This window comes from Staurois parvus, unplaced genomic scaffold (assembly GCF_062004578.1).
Source record: "Staurois parvus isolate SC_StPar_1 unplaced genomic scaffold, SC_StPar_1.0 ptg001090l, whole genome shotgun sequence".
Classification (NCBI taxonomy): Eukaryota; Metazoa; Chordata; class Amphibia; order Anura; family Ranidae; genus Staurois; species Staurois parvus.
In genome coordinates, this window is record NW_028318886.1 from 5,328,420 (window position 1) to 5,346,592 (window position 18,173).

At 37.3% G+C, this 18,173-nt stretch overlaps 1 protein-coding gene across 6 annotated transcripts in view; it reads left to right on the forward strand.

Moving 5' to 3' along the window:
- Positions 1 to 18,173, forward strand: part of EBF2 (EBF transcription factor 2) — a 144,162-nt gene that overhangs the window by 111,495 nt on the left and 14,494 nt on the right. For 4 of the 6 annotated variants that reach the window (XM_089658737.1, XM_089658740.1, XM_089658738.1 and 1 more), the window contains exons 7-10: positions 4,624 to 4,705; positions 8,162 to 8,303; positions 13,606 to 13,736; positions 16,351 to 16,477. In XM_089658737.1, the coding sequence (XP_089514863.1) occupies positions 4,624 to 4,705; positions 8,162 to 8,303; positions 13,606 to 13,736; positions 16,351 to 16,477 (482 nt within the window). The remainder of the gene's footprint in view (positions 1 to 4,623; positions 4,706 to 8,161; positions 8,304 to 13,605; positions 13,737 to 16,350; positions 16,478 to 18,173) is intronic. The other 2 variants (XM_089658739.1, XM_089658742.1) reach the window with 1 other exon arrangement.

The following is an 18,173-nucleotide window of genomic DNA, read 5'->3' on the forward strand; positions in this document are numbered from 1 at the left end:
TCTACTCTTTTTCTTGACTTTGTTTAAAATGTGTTTTTTTAGGGATAGGATAGTATCCTTTATTTTATTTAGTGTTCTTTTCACTTTTTTTTCCCTGTCCTAATTTTCCATAATGTGAAAAGAACGTAAAATAATGTTAGTGAAGGGTCATGATTTTTGTGTACAAGAATAGGTCCAGCGTATTTGGAAGGAGATTTTGCAACCCTCAGGAGCCATATAAAGCCTACTACACCCTTAAAAATGACCAAAAAAATAAAATTTTGCCTTGCCAATTCACCCAAATGTATTTTCACAAAATGGTGACATTTTGCCAAAATCTCCAGATTTTTGCTGAAAATGTGGGGAAATAAAAACCTCTTAATTTTACTCATTCTTACTCCGAGCAAATATTCAATGTCATGTGTGTGGGCAGAGTGGGACTTTATGCATGGCTACGTGTATGCTGCTCATATGCTTATAGTTAAACTGGGTTTTAATGCATGTACATAAAATACGTAAAACATATTGGTGACTTGTGGAAACCAAAGTGTATCTATGGCCAAAATGTTTTAGTTTTGGATAGAGTGGTGAAGGATTAAAACTCATGTCAGGTTTTACTACTGTTGGAGGCTTCGTTGGAGTGATTCCCTCACTTCCTGGCTGGTAATAAAATTATCCCTAGGACAGGAAGTAAGGGGACATCTCTCTAATAGCAAAAAAGAAAAGTTTTATTTTGTTAAAGTGATACTATAGGTAAAATTTGCATTAAAAAGAGAAAAAAACAAACATAACATACTTACCTGCTCTGTGCAATGGTTTTGCACAGAGCAGCCCCGATCCTTCTCCTTTCGAGTCCCCCTTCGGCACTCCCGGCCACTGCCTCCTGCTGAGTGCCCCCATAGCAAGCCATGTGCTATGAGGGCAGTTGTGTGTCCTCGCTCCCAAGCCATCTCTGTGTGCCCATAGACTCACAAGGAGCAACTAATCCCCCTTCCTCCGCTTTCTCCTTACTGGCTGTGATTGACAGCATCAAGAGACAATGGCTCCAACTGCTGCCTCTCTGTACAATACGGAGAGAGACGAAAGAGCTGCTACTCTTGTGCACATCGCTGGATTGAGTTCAGGCTCAGGTAAGTATAACAGGGGTCTGGGGGTTAATTTACTAAAACTGGACAGTGCAAAATCTGGTGCAGCTCTGCATAGAAACCAACTAGCTCCAAGGTCTTTTTGTCAGATTTTAATTGAACAAGCTGAAGTTAGAAACTGATTGGGTACCATGCACAGATGTACCAGACTTTGCACTCTCCACTTGAGGACATCCACTTGAGGACCAGCGACGTACCTGCACGTCGCTGAACTTTGAGTGGTTATGTCTGAATGATGTCTGCAGCTGGAGGCATCATCCCTGTATTTCTTTTTCATCTAACAGTTGGCTTTCTTGTAAAAGCAATCATAGTGGCTAATTAGCTACTGGATTGTTTTTACAAGCAGTGGAGGGACCCCCCCCCCCTCCATTTATCGCAGGTCTCCCAGGCTCTCCCATTTACTGGGAGACCCAAGTGTTCAGCTAGTGGTTCCGCCGGCTGACAATAGAGCTGATTGGAGACCCGGAAAGGCTCTGAACATCTCTATGGTCTAAGAAACTGGAAAGCGATTTTATCACTTTAGGTTGCAAACAAACCCTCAGTGATTTGAAAGAAGCATTGGATCATACTGGTAGTCTAATAGACAACAGATTTATCAGTAAAGAGGACCTGTCATTGCCTATTGTTATCGTTGTGACAATAAAAGTGATACAAAAAAAATGAAAGGGGTAGTCTAAAAATAAATAAAATAACTAAAATAAAAAAAATTAAAAATTGTAAAGTGCCCCATCCCCCCGTGCTAACACACAAAGGCTAATGCGCGTGTTAGTCCCTCATTGGTACGTAAACAGCGATCACACCACACATGTGAGGTATCACTGTGAATGTCAGATCTAGGGGCAGTAATTCTAGCAGCATACCTAGCAGCATACCTGCTATGTAAATCTAAAGTGGTAACCTGTAAAAGCTTTTAAAGTATTGCCTATGGATATTAAAATTTACGTAATTTGTCTCCTTTGCACGGGCGTGCGCAGTTTTAAAGCGTGACATATTTGGTATCTATTTACCTAAAAATCTTTTAGATTTTACCTAATAATTGGGTATTATATTGTGTTTTTGTGCACTAAAATTTAAAAAATTGCATTTGAAAAACTGCAGTGCAAATATCACTGCTTCAACAAAATATATGTTTTGGGTTCTAAGTAATTTGCTAGCAAAAATACAGATTTTTACATCTAAACAAAACGTGTCAGAAAAGGCTTGGTCTTCACGTGAATTTACATTTAACCACTTGCCAACCAGTACGCACCCATTCATTGCTAGACTTGAGTGGCCAGGCATCTTCCTGGTAATGTTTTGTAGAGCTGGTGGTCGGCTCTCATGTAAAAACAATCTTAGTGGCTAACTAGCTGCTGGATTGCTTTTGCAAGCAGCAGGAGGGGACTCCCCCCTCCTGTTGCCTTCCGTGGTTTTACCAGGATTTCAAGTCCCACCAGGAGTCCCGATCAACCAGCTGGCACTTCCACTGACTGATCATAGGGGCGATCAAAGATTGGAAAGTCTTCGATCTCTTCTATGATATAGGAACCTGGAAGCAATGAGCTTACATCACTTTCGGTTTCCCCAAAAGTAAACTGCGCCATTTTCAAAAATGGAAAGCATTTGATCCCACCGATCTTGGTGTGATCAAAAGCATTTAAGGGCAGAGGAGGTTGTTGTCTATAAGACTCCAGATCTCTCCATAAAGAGTACCTGTCACATGCTTATTGCTTTCACAAATGATGTTTACATTCCTTGTCACAGCAATAAAAGTGCTAAAAAAATTAAAGCAACATTGTAAAAATAAAAATAAACAAATGCTTTAAAAAAATGTAAAGTGCCCCCATGCTCACATGCAAAGGCGAACGCATGTGCCGGTCCCTGATGCATGCAAACAGCAATCATCCCACACATGTAAGGTATCACCATGAATGTAAGATCATGGGCAGATCTGGCACCAGACCTCCTGCGTAAATCTAAAGTGGTAGCCTGCAAAGGCTTTTAATGTGTCACTTTGGATAGTAATATTTACACCATTTGTCGCCCTTGCCTGGGGGTGCACGATTTTAAACCATTACATGTTTGGTATCTATTTACTCGATGTAACATCATCTTTTATATTTTACCTAAAATTGGTTTATGTATTGTGTTTTTTTGCATTAAAGTTCAAAAATGTGTATTTGTTCCCCCAAAAGATTGTGTTTGAAAAAACGCTGCGCAAATACTGTGTAACATAAAAAATAGCAACACCCACCAATGTATTCTCTATGGCCTCTGCTTTAAAAATATATCATGGTTGGAGTTTCTAAGAAATTTTCTAGCAAAAAATACAGATTTTTACAAGTAAACAAGCAGTGTCAGAAAAGACTTGGTCTTCAAGTGGATATACAACACATATATGGTAATATGCTGTTCATGATGGCTTTCTTTAATACATGTCAGTATGTTTACATCTATGGCATGATGCTGATGTATGTGTTGTGTGTACATAGCACTGGCATACATTATGTAAGTAGCAGCCCATTATAAAACATTATCTTTCTCAGCTTCAAGCAGGTGATAAAAAGAAGAGATAATTATATATACATATATATATGCATTACTTTACACATCACAATCGTGAATTAGCTATCATCAGGCTGTAAATGTCTCTCAAGAACACATGTTCTTTTCAGGAATTAATACCATCCTAGTGTGATATATGTGTCTTTTAGATCAAGTGCAGCAATCTTAATGACTTATGTTTGGCTAGTATCTATTTAGGCTGATCTGATATTGCAGAATTTACAGAAGATACAATATTTGCATATTGACAATATGTGACAACATTTCATTGACTGCCCACCCACCTGTTTGTCATCAAGTTATAAAAGCACTTTTTCATTATATGTTGAAGGTGAGGTAACCAAAGAAAAGTCCTAACCATCAGCCTGTGCTGTTAAGATATGTCACCAATTGACACTTTGAATGTTAACAAACTTGGCAGAATTGTTTATTATTTATAGGTAACCTAAAAGTTTTGATGACCATCCAATATATATCCCATGCTCGTCTCCAGGACTTCTCCAGAGCTTCCCCCATCCTCTGGAACTCTCTACCCCAATTTATCAGAGTATCGCCTACTCTGCTCACTTTTAGGCGATCTCTGAAAACCCATCATCTTCAGGGAAGCCTATCCTGCCCTCAGCTAATACTGGAATCTTCTACTCTTCCAACCAGTCCATCCCCCACAGTTACTACCTTTTGTACCACTAGCCCCTCCATCTTAGATTGTAAGCTCCAAGGAGCAGGGCCCTCCTAACCCTCTTGTATTGAACTGTATTGTTGCTGTATTGTCTCCAGTTATATTGTAAAGCGCTGAGCAAACTGTTGGCGCTATATAAATCCTGTATAATAATAATATAATCTTGTAGGAAAATTAAATACTGTGATTTGAAATAAACAACAACGCACATAAACTTAGGTCTATGACGATGCCATGATCTTAAATTAATCTGTCACATCGCATTGCCTTCTCCAGGTTTTTCCTCAAATTCTTTTTGAAATGCAACCAGAATTGTTTGAAGACTGCAGGGAACCCCCGAGACATGAGACGATTCCAGGTATGTATTCTTTACTTTATATTTAAAAGAAATTTATCAAATGGAAGACCACATTATTGTAAAGCAGGCTTTAAGAAAGCAAAAAAAGAAATATTACTATATAGAAAGAGAGAAAGAGAGAGAGAGAGAGAGAGAGAGAGAGAGAGAGGTGGAACCATATTAATCTAAATTCTTTTTTTTGTTGTTTACAAATGTTTTTATTGAGAGATAGACTACAAAAATTGCACAACTTCATGAGGTATGACATACATCAAGAAAAAGGCACATAGGTAATGAACAGTAATATAAAACACAATCATAGAAAAATAAAGATCAAGTACATGAAAGAGGTAGGCAGTAAGATAGGCAGAACAACCACATAACCAACAAAGATTCAATACAAATCAGTCTATGATAGACCATCAATCGAACAGTAAGTGTCGATGTATTTTCCAACCATACCATTTTCCATTGAATAAATGCATCCTATCCAACAATGTATACTGAATACGTTCCATGAGCATGATCATATAAATTCTTAAATATTTAATAAGCATGATATATATTTAACATAGAATTGGCTTTATTTCCTCACCCCCGTATTACTCTGCCAATGTATTCTAGCTTTACTATTCTGGTGGTGTTGTGTTCCCATGCCAGGTTCTTGTCACATCTTAGGGACACACTGACACCTCTAGCACAGGGAAACATGGAAGCAGTTAAGGTGGCAGAGTGGCCCTCTGACCTCGATCTGTTTAGATAAGATGTTAAGATTTCCCAAGGTCAGCAGGTCTCTTGTGTAGTGTTTCTGGGCCTGGCTTTGTCTGACCTTCAGACCCTAGAGGCTCAATACCCGAGCCGGAATGGCAGCATAATGAAACAAGGCTTAATACGTTTATTTATTTTTACAGTTATTAACTATTTACTATATACACAAAGTAACAAAAGAATGTGAGTTTGAGAATGTGGTTATGACAAATTGGTGCTATTTTTCTGTTATACTCTTTTGCTGGAAAATTATAACTAGCTATAGTAGCACTGACAGCCGGTTTTATCATTTTACTGTACCCTTAGTAGACTTACTTTCTAAGCTTTCGAAGCAAATGCTTCTTTAAATAGTAAATGTGTGTGTGTGTGTGGGGGCAGAGGTACATTTTCTTTTTGTAGATTTTTAGTTAATAAAAAAAGATTTTTTGTTTAGCAAAACGATTGTTATATTGAAATGTTGTAGTTACGTGTATGGTCTGCATTTGGTGTATTTCTACTGTATACTGTGATGTTGTAGTTACGTGTATGGTCAGCATTTGCTATATTTCTACTGTATACTGTGATGTTGTAGTTACGTGTATGGTCAGTATTTGGTGTATTTCTACTGTATACTGTGATGTTGTAGTTACGTGTATGGTCAGTATTTGGTGTATTTCTACTGTATACTGTGATGTTGTAGTTACGTGTATGGTCAGCATTTGTTGTATTTCTACTGTATACTGTGATGTTGTAGTTACGTGTATGGTCTGCATTTGGTATATTTCTACTGTATACTCTGATGTTGTAGTTATGTGTATGGTCAGCATTTGTTGTATTTCTACTGTATACTGTGATGTTGTAGTTACGTGTATGGTCTGCATTTGGTATATTTCTACTGTATACTATGATGTTGTAGTTACGTGTATGGTCAGCATTTGGTATATTTCTACTGTACACTGTGATGTTGTAGTTACGTGTATGGTCAGATTTGGTATATTTCTCCTGTGTCACTTATTTTGTTGCCTACACACAAAATATATATTAACTAGAGGAACTGAAAAAGAGAAAAGATAACAATTTTAATAAAAATAATAAAATAAAATATATTTAAAAACTGTTAGGAAAGTATACAACCAAACTTTTTTTTATATTTTAACATTGCTTTACCAATAAGTTATATATATATATATATATATATATATATATATATAATTTACAACACTCTGCTAATATTGCTGGAAAGAATGACAAGGCAACACAACGGATAAATGGTCAGTACTTCTGTCCATCAGCACTAGGGTCGTTGGTTCAAATCCCAACTACGGCACTACCTGCCTGGAGTTTGCATGTTCTCCCTTGACCTGCATGGGTTTTCTCCCACACGTCAAAAACATGCTGGTAGGTTAATTGGCTCCTGTCTAAATTAGCCCTAATATGTGTAGGTATGGATGTGATTTAGGGATCTTAGATTGTACACTCCTTGAGAGTTAGGGACTGATGTGAATGTGCAATATATATATATATATATATATATATATATAAAGTGCTGCATAAATTGACAGCGCTATATAAGTACCTGTAATATTATTAGATTGTGAGCTCTTATGAGGGGGCCCCCCCTGACCGTCTTGTAACTGTATTGTCTCACTTTATAGTGTAAAGTGCTGCACAAACTGTTGGCGCTATATACATTAAATTCTGTATAATTTAATAATTTTAACAAGTTGTAAATAGTTATTATAGTTTTTATATAGTTTTATATATATAGTTTTTACTGTTTTTATCTCTAGCCCTCAAGTACTTCCACCAGACCAACCCAGAGCATATATGTGGACTCTCTGCGAGTGGGCTTTAATGCTGAGAGGCCACATTATTATTATTATACAGTATTTATTAAGCGCCAATAGTTCGCTCAGCGCTGTACATTACAAAGGGGGACAGAACATGTGACAGAACAATACCAATACAATGCAAAACATGAGGGAATTGAGGGCCCTGCTCTTTCGAGCTTACAATCTAGGAGGGAGGGGAACATATCTTCATCTATTTACTGTGCTGAGAGTGTGTTCACTGCACACTCTCAGCACAGCAACTAACATGTAACGGAAAGCTCCCGATGCATACTTGCGATCGGGAGCTTTCCGATCATGTGACCACTGTGACAGCCAATCACAGCGGACACATACTCGGAATGCCTGCCACTTAATTCGCCCAGAGGCAGGGATGTAATGGGCTAATTTTGCACAGATAATTAGCATCACCATTCCAGCTAAAGGAACAACACTTTGGGGGATAAACACTGCTTTTTAGAGATCTGATGGTCTGCCTGGTTCAACTAACAAGATGATGGCCTGTGAGATGTCATGCCTGCCAGATCTCTTAATACTGTCAAATAAAAAAAATCTAAATTTCCTCCAGTTTAAAAAAAAACTTAGATGATTTAATTAATTATTATTACAGATACATGTATTATTATTATTATTATTATACAGGATTTATATAGCGCCAACAGTTTGCTCAGCACTTTACAATATAAAGGGAGACAATACAGCAACAATACAGTTCAATACAAGAGGGTTAGGAGAGCCCTGCTCCTTGGAGCTTACAATCTAGCATTTAACTTCATTTATTAACATGTACATTTTAGAAAGTATGAGGGAAAAGTGGAGTGGATCATTATCTTATCTTATAATACAGTCTGCTTCATGTCTAACATTTCTCTGTCCACAGGTTGTCCTCTCCACCACGGTGAATGTAGATGGACATGTCCTGGCCGTGTCAGACAACATGTTTGTTCATAACAACTCAAAACATGGGAGGCGAGCAAGACGGCTAGACCCTACGGAAGGTACGGACGCTTGTCTGGAGTACGGTACGGCCTTCTCGTTCTTTATCTGCATCCAGAGATTGCACTGCAACTCAATTCACATATATTTATTGAGGGATGTGGAAAGTGGAGGTGTTTCTGCAGCAACCGGTTACTTGCTGGCTTTTGTTTTTTAACCAGCAATAGTAAAATTACAAGGATTGTTATCGGTTGGTGTGGACAGTACAGACATTTACCACTTTCTCCATTTTTACAGACTATACCTTTAGATTTCAAACTACCCACAAGACATAACTATTCACAGTATATTTTTTAGTACATATAGTACTTAAATATAATATTACACTTATATCTATTACAAATTGCAGGGTTTTACAAAATACCTTGTGGTTGACTTACTAAATCTGTAGAGTGCAAAATCTGGTGCAGCTGCGCATGGCAGCCAAATAGCTTCTATGTTCAGCGTATTCGCACAAGCTTTAACAAAAAAAACCTGGAAGATGATTGATTTCTATGCAGAGCTGCACCAGATTTTGCACTTTCTAGTGTTATAAAATCAACCACATTGCTCATTGGTGTTAAACAGGCAAATATGTACATATGGTTATTAATTTTAAAAAATTCAACAGCACATTTAAAATTAGACTGAATTGATTTTTATTCCCACATCAAGATCTCAAATTAGAACGTACCTTTATTTTATATTGTTTATTACTATGTTCTTACTCTGATGTAGACAAACACACCCTTGTGAAACTAGTTTTATGCTTTTTAGAAATGTGTTCCTCAAAACTGCATACAGTACCAAGATAACTTGCCTTTTACATGACACAACAACCCTCATCCTTAGATGGGACAACAAAACACACATATTAACCATTTTATAGTGACTGTGCCTAAAGTAAGGACACTTTTTTTCATTTTAAATAGAATGGAGAGGGATTAAAACACCTCTCAGGTTTTAATGTTGTCCTAACAGGATTCATAGATTCACCCTCTCTATTTTTCCTATTGACTATTATCACTGAAAGAAAATCCCAACTTTTGAGTGGTGATGAGAACAGAACTCTTCCAGTGAGGACACTAGTTCTGATGACTACTAGGTATTTCCTTCAGTTTGGGATGATTTCCTCTGACTTCCTAGAAATCTCTCCAATGGGAAACTGACAGGAGCTAGGACCCTCCCTTAGTCTTTCCAAAATGAAAAAAAAGTTTTGCCCCTAGGTCTTCTTTGTGTGTGTCTTTTCATGTTTCCATTGTTTAAAAATATCATATCAAACTGGTTGTCCTCAAACAACGGAGCCTTAGGCATGTGCCTGCTTTGCCAGAAAACAAAATAATACACCTCGTATGCACTAACTAACTATATATAAACACTAATGACTTTGTCCCATATTTACTGCTAATATATTTCATTAAATGATATAGTGCTGACCCTAAAATAGCACCTCCGGAGACTTTATAAATAGAAACACAAAGCTGTAGCATCGTAGCTTTTCCAGTTAGAGAGAATTATTAACACCGAAATATTATTCTTAATATTATCTCTTTACGGCTGCTCCTGTTGCTCTTTCTCTACATGTCCTGTGTTACCCATGTGAAGAATTAATGAACTAGAAGAGAATGATTGAATCAGTAAGGAATTTAGTGTGGTGTTAATTTTCCCCCAGCGGGCGGTCAAACGGTGGAAATAAATCCCAGAGTGCTTTGCTAGAATGGAGTCCAGCTTTGGTTAAACTGATTGGACTTGATTGACTGGCTGCTCGTTTCTGGAAGCTCGCCAGAGATCTGAGGCACCTTTGACCCTGTCAGTGGTGGAAACCGAGTGATAGATTGAGCCTGGTTATGGCTCCTGATGGAACTTGGAGTTGTGAGGCCTACCCATATGGAAGGGGAAGAAGCCATAAAAACAAAAAATAAGAGATGCTGATAATACTTACCCAACAAGGACTCTTTCCGTACCTGCTGAGAATCTCAGTAGTTGATCTGTAGCTCTGTTGAAGATCATACTGAGTTGAGTGTGTTTCTTTAGCTAGGTAATACAAGCAGCAACAGTTACTTACAGAGTGTAGTGACCCATGAAATCTAACCACACTTTAATTTATTGCAGTCAAATCAGTGAAATATAAATTTGATTGGGTTAATGTCATTAGCAGTTTAATATTTGCTTTTTGAATAAGCCTGAAGGTTTCATGCATTTTTTTGTGAAATATTAAATGGAAACAAACTGTCATGTTTGTTATCAATATTAAGTTTCTTTACAATTATTTTTTTCCCCAAAGACCCCTTTAAAAATGCAAAAATTCATACCTACAAATGGTTAGTTAATCACTGCATTTGAAGAGTGACAACATTACCTCACTCTATCTATGGCACATTTAGACACCGGGTTCTCACCTAAGGAGTCTCCACAATTGTTCTTGTGTGCAAAGAGGCCTCATCAAGCACAGGAATAAATGTTTTTTGGTCCCAGAATTCCAAACTTCAGTTTAAAGTAGAACTGTGGTAAAGCTGTGGACATTAAAATGTTCTGAAGAGTAAATAAGCTTCAAAATACACTGTGGAGTAATTAATCCTAACGTTTCAAAATAGAAGCAGGAAAGTCCTTAAAAACAAGTCTCATCACACTGTTCTCTCCCTCTTCCTGTACATGTTCTCTATTTTTATATTAGGGATTAGAAGGCTGGTAGATTGCCAAGTCACTACTCAGAGGGGAAGCAGGGTAAACTGAGCGCTGAAATTAAACTGTAAGTGAGAAGGACTTTCTCCACAATGTATATGGCTATGGAGGTCACCCTATGCATAATTTTCTTTTACACTGAGCGCCTTCTCACTATCTTTATCAGCTGCACAAAAATGTTGAAAAACAGGTTAGCCAATATTCTTGCCTGCCCCCTGGCTTCCATAGTGCAGGGAGCGATATCACCATCCTTCCGACAAGATCCTGGACAATGCTGAGCACCCCAAATATCACAGAGCAGTAGCCCCATCTCTCGAGATTATCGCTAGTTGCCATTATCTGGTATCTTATCTGATAGATGGTGACATCATGCTTGCCTAGATGCGGCAAGTGCAAGGTAGTTATATTAATTACCCTTTCTTCCCACACAAGGGATTATTAATATTTTTTTGTGCAGCAAACTAAGATTGGGGAGGGGGCCATGCTATTTAGGCACAGGGTTTGCTTTAATATGTAAACATTTGAATGCCCAGCCACAGTTCCACTTTTTTTTGGGGGGGGGGGTGTAGGTTATTGTATACCTTCCAATGTTTTTAGATGGGATCCCCAGGAAAACCATACATTTCTTGCTATTCAAAGGGAGAGGGGTCCTTATTTTAGCAACCTTACCATCACAACACAATAATTACATTTTAACTGTGAGCATCTGCAAACTGACCATAAAATTATAGGTTTATGGGGCAGCCACTCTTGCAAGCACAATTCAACCACTTTCAGTGAAAACTGACTACAGGTTTTGCACAGAGTAGCAGGCCCTACTGATTTTGAGCTTTCATGGAGCAGGATGGTAAGAAAAGCCACTAGCTGGGGTCCGTGGCTGCCATATCTAGTGTAACATGTTTGGGATAGGATTTCTACCATGTGTTCACTCAGACAGTATGTTAGGGGCCTCCAGTAGACATGTCATGTCACGTTAATGGATAGCTTTACTATATGGAGGGATCCCAGTAAAAAGGCTGTTTTTATATTTTTCTTGGAAATTCCTTTATAACCTATTGGGAGAGATAAACAAGACACAAGTGGTTTTATCCAAATAATGGATATTTTCAAAAGGGCTTCAGTGAATTAAACAGCTGGGACAAGCTTATGTTTTATGTGTAAATAAAATTTTGGAAGGTGTAGAACTTCCTGGAGTTTGTTTTTCCCCTGTACACTCTTACAAGTTACTGGGGTGTCAGTGGTATTGCTATCTATTCTTAACAAATAGTGTTCTAACCCCTTAACAAACAGGCCTCAAGGGAGACAACAAGCTTCCTGTCACCTGTGTAGACTCCACTAAGTGATACAAGTGATACAAGTGTTACAGTGAAGTTTTCTGTTACCAGTGGCCTGTCTTCACTATAAAATCTGTGTTTTTTGGCCTTTTATATGATGATTTTTTTCCATTATCTGACAGACTGTTAAGTATTTTTAAGTCTGGTTATAATCCACAATTCTGCAATGAAATCAAAACTTTAGCCAGAACACGCCCTTAAAAAGAATGCGAAAAGGAAACTTAAAATGAAGTTATGAAATATAAAATTACACTTCCCAAAGATAAACACAGAAGGGACCCCAGTGCAGATGTGAATTCTCCCAGTAATTGACAGCTCATCTTAAGGGGGGAAACATGGAGCTGGTGAGTAAACTCTTCAGATTAGTGATTTTTGTATGCTTAGTGTTGATTTTAGCCATGCCACCCTTCCCACCACACACTAGACATGTATGGAGTGACGCTACTGATCTTCAGAAATAACCAGATTCAGGGAAGATCAACCTGTCAGAGCCCTAAAAAACTCATGAAGCATTATCAAATATACAACAGTCCACCAACAGTAGAAATCGGTTTTAGATGGAGTTAAAGTGCATGTAAACCCAAGCACAATGATGCAGTTAATTGCAGATTACCCATCCTTGGATGTAGTGGTTGCATTCATTTTCTTTTTGCAGGTTTCTTTCCCCTTTATTTTCACTTCGTGATCCTACCAGTAACACACTTCCTATCCTAAGGTTACAACTCTCTGTAATTTTTCAATGGAGGAGCAGAACTTTTACACTGGGGCAGGACATGGTCCCCTTTTCTTCATCTTCATAAAGTAGATAGTAGGTGTTCTGAGGTTAACAAAGGTGAACTACATATGGCTGATGACAGAAGCAGAGTCATCAGCTCACTGTGGGAATTTAGGAGCTCATTGGATTCTGACAGGATCAATAGGAGTTTTTGGACTTACTGATAACCCAAAATGATTTCAATATTGTACTTAATAGACCAAACAGGAGCACATAAGAGATGTTTGGTACTGTTTATATATACTTTATTTGAAAGAGTTCACATTACATTCACATTTGCTGAAAGGCTATGCTTCTATTTTCTGCTCTTAGCCAATATCGGGCTGAAGAAAGGGTAACTGTTGTTTCTTCTATTGTGTCAGTTGTATCCAGGAAATCATTTTCCTTACATTGACAGCTTTATATCCTCTGTTCTAAGCTCCTAAACACAGACATATGTATAAATATACACACATGCATATCTTCGTAAAAACGTATGTTTTCTTGATGATATATTAGGGATATGGTAAACGGTGCTGGGTAGGAGTGATATGACATGACATGTTTATATATCTACAGCCACACCTTGCATCAAGGCTATAAGCCCAAGTGAAGGTTGGACTACAGGAGGTGCTATGGTCATCATCATTGGAGACAATTTCTTTGATGGTCTTCAAGTGGTGTTTGGGACGATGCTGGTTTGGAGTGAGGTAAGTGGATAGGTATGTCCTTGATAGGTTGTACTATAACAAAATCTGCTTGGTTGTCATCATTTATAGGGGAGATGCTGCTTATAATAGTTTGAAAGAGAGTCACAGCATAGCATTCCCCATTCTTAATTATAAATGAATAAATACTCTTCCAAAAGAAAGGTTTGTTGGCCTTTTTGCTCATTAGTTGGTAAGGATAACATTACTATTTTTGATTTGTCAAGTATAGGAATGGTGATTATTATTTAGCTGGTATTTTCAGCAAGTTGGACAAATTACCTATATCACCCAAATTTTTTAAAGTTAACCATGGGCATGTGCCTGCTAATAGGTGGATTCAATGAGCCTAATAAAGACAGGCTGGCAGCTGATAAGGGATCATATGATGTAGTCCATTACCTAGTGCTCTTGCACATCTTTAAGTTGCTGCAGTTCAGCAGTTGATAGTGGAGATATAAAAAAAATAGCATCACATAATGACATAAGTGCTCTATACATATTGAAAAATAATTACCAAGGAATCCAGTAATGGAAAAACAGCACGTAAAAAGAGGAATAACTAAAATTCCTTAAAATAACCATTGATTTTTTTTATATCAAATTTCCTTGCAGTAGTTCAGCAGCTAATATGCATAATACGTAATGCACTGAAAAATATTTGTGTCTCCCCCACCCCCTCTGCTGACTGCACTGCTTACATAGATCAGAATGGGGAACCTTCTTCATTATGGGAGCTGACCTTTGTCTATCTGGTTCAGACAAAACAAACTTATAGCAAGCTTAGAATCAGAAGCAGCCACATAATAAGTCCTATAAAAAGTCCTGTATTTTGAAAATTTTGTCACGAGTGCCAATGTCCCGATGACTCAATAAGCAATGAGGACTTTTTTTCACTGAATGGACTGTGGACTTATATATAATTTGTATGTTTGAACTTTTTCGTTGCAACTAGTGCTCAGTGTATCTATGTGTAAAGGGGGCCCACTATAAAGCCATTAAAGTGTATGTCAAGTCAAAAACTTTTTGTTTGGATTTGGATAGCATGGGAAAGGTTTTTACCACTATCCTGGGCTCTATTAGAGATATTTACCTTCCCTTCATCTCCTGTTGTCAATGGTTTAAGCAAAGAAGAAGTGGCGGAAATCTGCAACAGTGGCACAGACAGGGTCCTGGGTTGCCGAAAAATCTGACAAGGGTTCTAACCTTTCTCCATTTTATCCAAAGCTAAGAAAAAAGGTTGCTGGTTCCCATAGTAGTCACATGATGTTCTTTGGTTATATCCATATCCTTGAACTGTAACCTATTTTAAGGTCTGCAGTTATGGAACAGATTTTTACATTATAAACTAGATTCTGAGCATAGTCAATGGAAACAGATTTGGTATGTGCTGTCACTCATTGCATTGTGGTCTAAAAATGAAACAGATCATCCAATATAGAAAATAACATGACATCTCAAGGTGAATTGCAAGGTCTGACCTATATCAAGGATGCAGCTGTGGCAAAAAACTGAGCTCTGGAAAACCTGGCTGGAAACCAGAAAATTAAAGATGAACTCATCAATTATTTCCAGATGTCTAGTATATATATATATATATATATATATATATATATATATATATATATATATGTATATTTAGTCAATTCTAGCATTAAAAATGTACTATTTTGATTTTACGGCAAAATGTATTTCCTGTTTCTCACATATATCAGCCATTTTCCCTGCCAAAGAGTCATCTGCATAGATATAAGGCATCGATGGTATGTGCAATCCATGCACTGTGACTTGGATTCCAGCTGTCATTTTTGTAGCACAGGTTAGAAAATTCAATCAAGAATCAGTCTATGGCCAGGAACTCCAGCTCTGCTACCTAAGGGTTACATTGAGCCAATAGTTGAAAAGCAGATACTACATTCCTTAATGCAATGGAATTAACCTAAATTGCCAATATGTGTTCATTCCAGAAAATGTGATAATCACACACCCTCTAAAAGTTCTACATTTAAATCTGAAAACATTTAATCTCAGTCAATCCTAGCCTATATCCTCACAAATATAACTGTGTTTATATTAAACCATACCACTTGCTGCATGCCTAATTTTTTTTGGCATCTTAAAATATGGGAAAAATAGTACATAAAAAAACAGAAATTTGGAACATGCCACACAGTTTGAATTCTAAAAACCTTTGGCAACACTGACCCTGAAAAACCATGTAGGCAGTGAAGTATTAAAAGTCTGAACTTCTCTCTTCCATTCCCGTTCCAGGCTACTAGTATGGCAGTGCCTAAAGTGCATGTAAAGACAAAACTTTTTTTTTTAGTTTTAGATAAAATGGTAGGGTGTTAGAAACTATGTTGTTTTTTTGCTGTCTGTTTCCCCGATTAGGAAATTTTGCTCTCTCTGTATGCCTTGGTGACCATTATTAATGGGACTGAAAGTGGAGGAAAGTCTAAAATTAGGAGTTGTCACTAGACAGGGGAAGGTTTCTAGTGGTAACACATGTTCTGAAACAAGTGTCTTAGAGGGGTTTGGGCTTTGGATATATTTTGAGAGATGCTTGTTGCAAACTCACTGCAGTTGCTCAATTATTTTGGCCTTTTTTTTCTCACAGCTGATCACTCCACATGCTATCCGGGTACAGACACCACCGCGACACATTCCAGGAGTCGTAGAAGTGACTCTATCCTACAAATCCAAACAGTTCTGCAAAGGAGCCCCTGGAAGGTTTATTTACACAGGTAAATGTGACTGCTTATCAGAGAGAATCTCCACTGTCCTTATCCCAAGGGGTAACCATAATCACAACAGTCCATGTTTCTGCTATCAGATGTTGGAGCATAGGAGTACCTCCAAGAATATGCCTCTAAGAACACACCTCACAGGATACTTTTGTCTGTATTTTAAACCTTGTGTTTTAGAGTGTTAATAAAACAATTTGTATTATATAGGCTCAGTGGTACGATTAAAGTAGACCTATCTAAAAACTTTACACTTTGCATGAGTCAGCAAAATGAATAAATCACATTATTGTTTGAAATTAATGCATTTTTTTAAAATGAAAAAATCAGCAGTGAGCCAGACACACAAGCAGGAAATTAGTATACCGGGGTTTTCAGGTTTCCATATTACAAGAAGAAGTATTTAAAATGTTCATTAAAAGAAAAAAGTTGTACATGTAGGTATACCTGGGAGAAGTGATACACACACACATATGTATATTTTTTTATTACCGTGTACAGTAGCTTTTTTTTAATTTTTTTTATAACATAGTAGAGACCAGCAGTGTGCTATAACCTGCTCTCTTCTGAAGATCCAACACAAGCTATTAAATCATGATGCAGATAACATTGCTAGAACAGAAAATGTTCTGTAATCTAAATTTAAAACCATAAATAATGAATCACACTTTGCAAGCATCACCTAGTGTAAATAGCAGACAATTCACACCTTACTTTAGTGACAAATTATAAACATTGCTGCCCATTATGAGTGAGAACACTGGGCTCCCAAAGGGTTCACTATATTCTATAAAGAAAAACAATTATTCTAAAATCCATTTTACATCCATTTGCAAGGTGCAATAGGTGTCAGTAAATAGAGCTGGGACATAATGTACTATAGAGCCTCTTCCATATTACCTCTATCCCGGGACTATACCAAATCACATCCAGCCTAATTCATTTGGGGTTTGCGATTCAGTGGCAGCTGAAAGTGTATTATTAAACTGCTTAAACATACCCACTGGGATAGGGGAAAGTCTAAGTTTAGCCAACGTTACATTTTTTTTCCTTCAAGTCTTAGATTTTCTATTAAATTCCCTCTTGTCTGGCTCCTGTTATATTAAAATTCATGTTCCTTCTAATTACTTAATAAAAAGTAAATAGAAATGCAGTTTCTGTGGGGATGTGACCTTCTCTGTTCATTTAATTTGAGGATGTTTTTCTTAGATAAACAAGGAGCGGAGGTTACAGTATGTTCTGATACTGATTTGCTAAGGAAATTAGTGGCAGCAGTCAGGGGTAAAATGGATTGATCTAAAACAGGTGACAACCTGCAAAGCTTGCAATTTAAAAAGTTTTATAAATGTAAACAGTGGCAAAGCTCAAAAGACAATGTCCAGACAATGAAGATATAAAGAGTATAATTTATACATATACAATAAATCACAGATTTGGGCAATTCAAATGAAGCATATTGTGAAAAAGGTATAAAACATCTGTGAAAATGATCAATAGCTATGGACAGGTTAATGTGTTGGCACATCTCAAATGTTCCTGTAAAGGATCAACACTGAGCCACCCTATTGATGGATAGGCTATTCAACTCAGTAAAGCCGAACTCTCAGCACAAAAAAAACAATTTTGCGTGCACCAAATGCCTATAGAATTGTTGATATTATCTTGTAAAAGAAGCAGTAAAATCAAAACTGTTGTC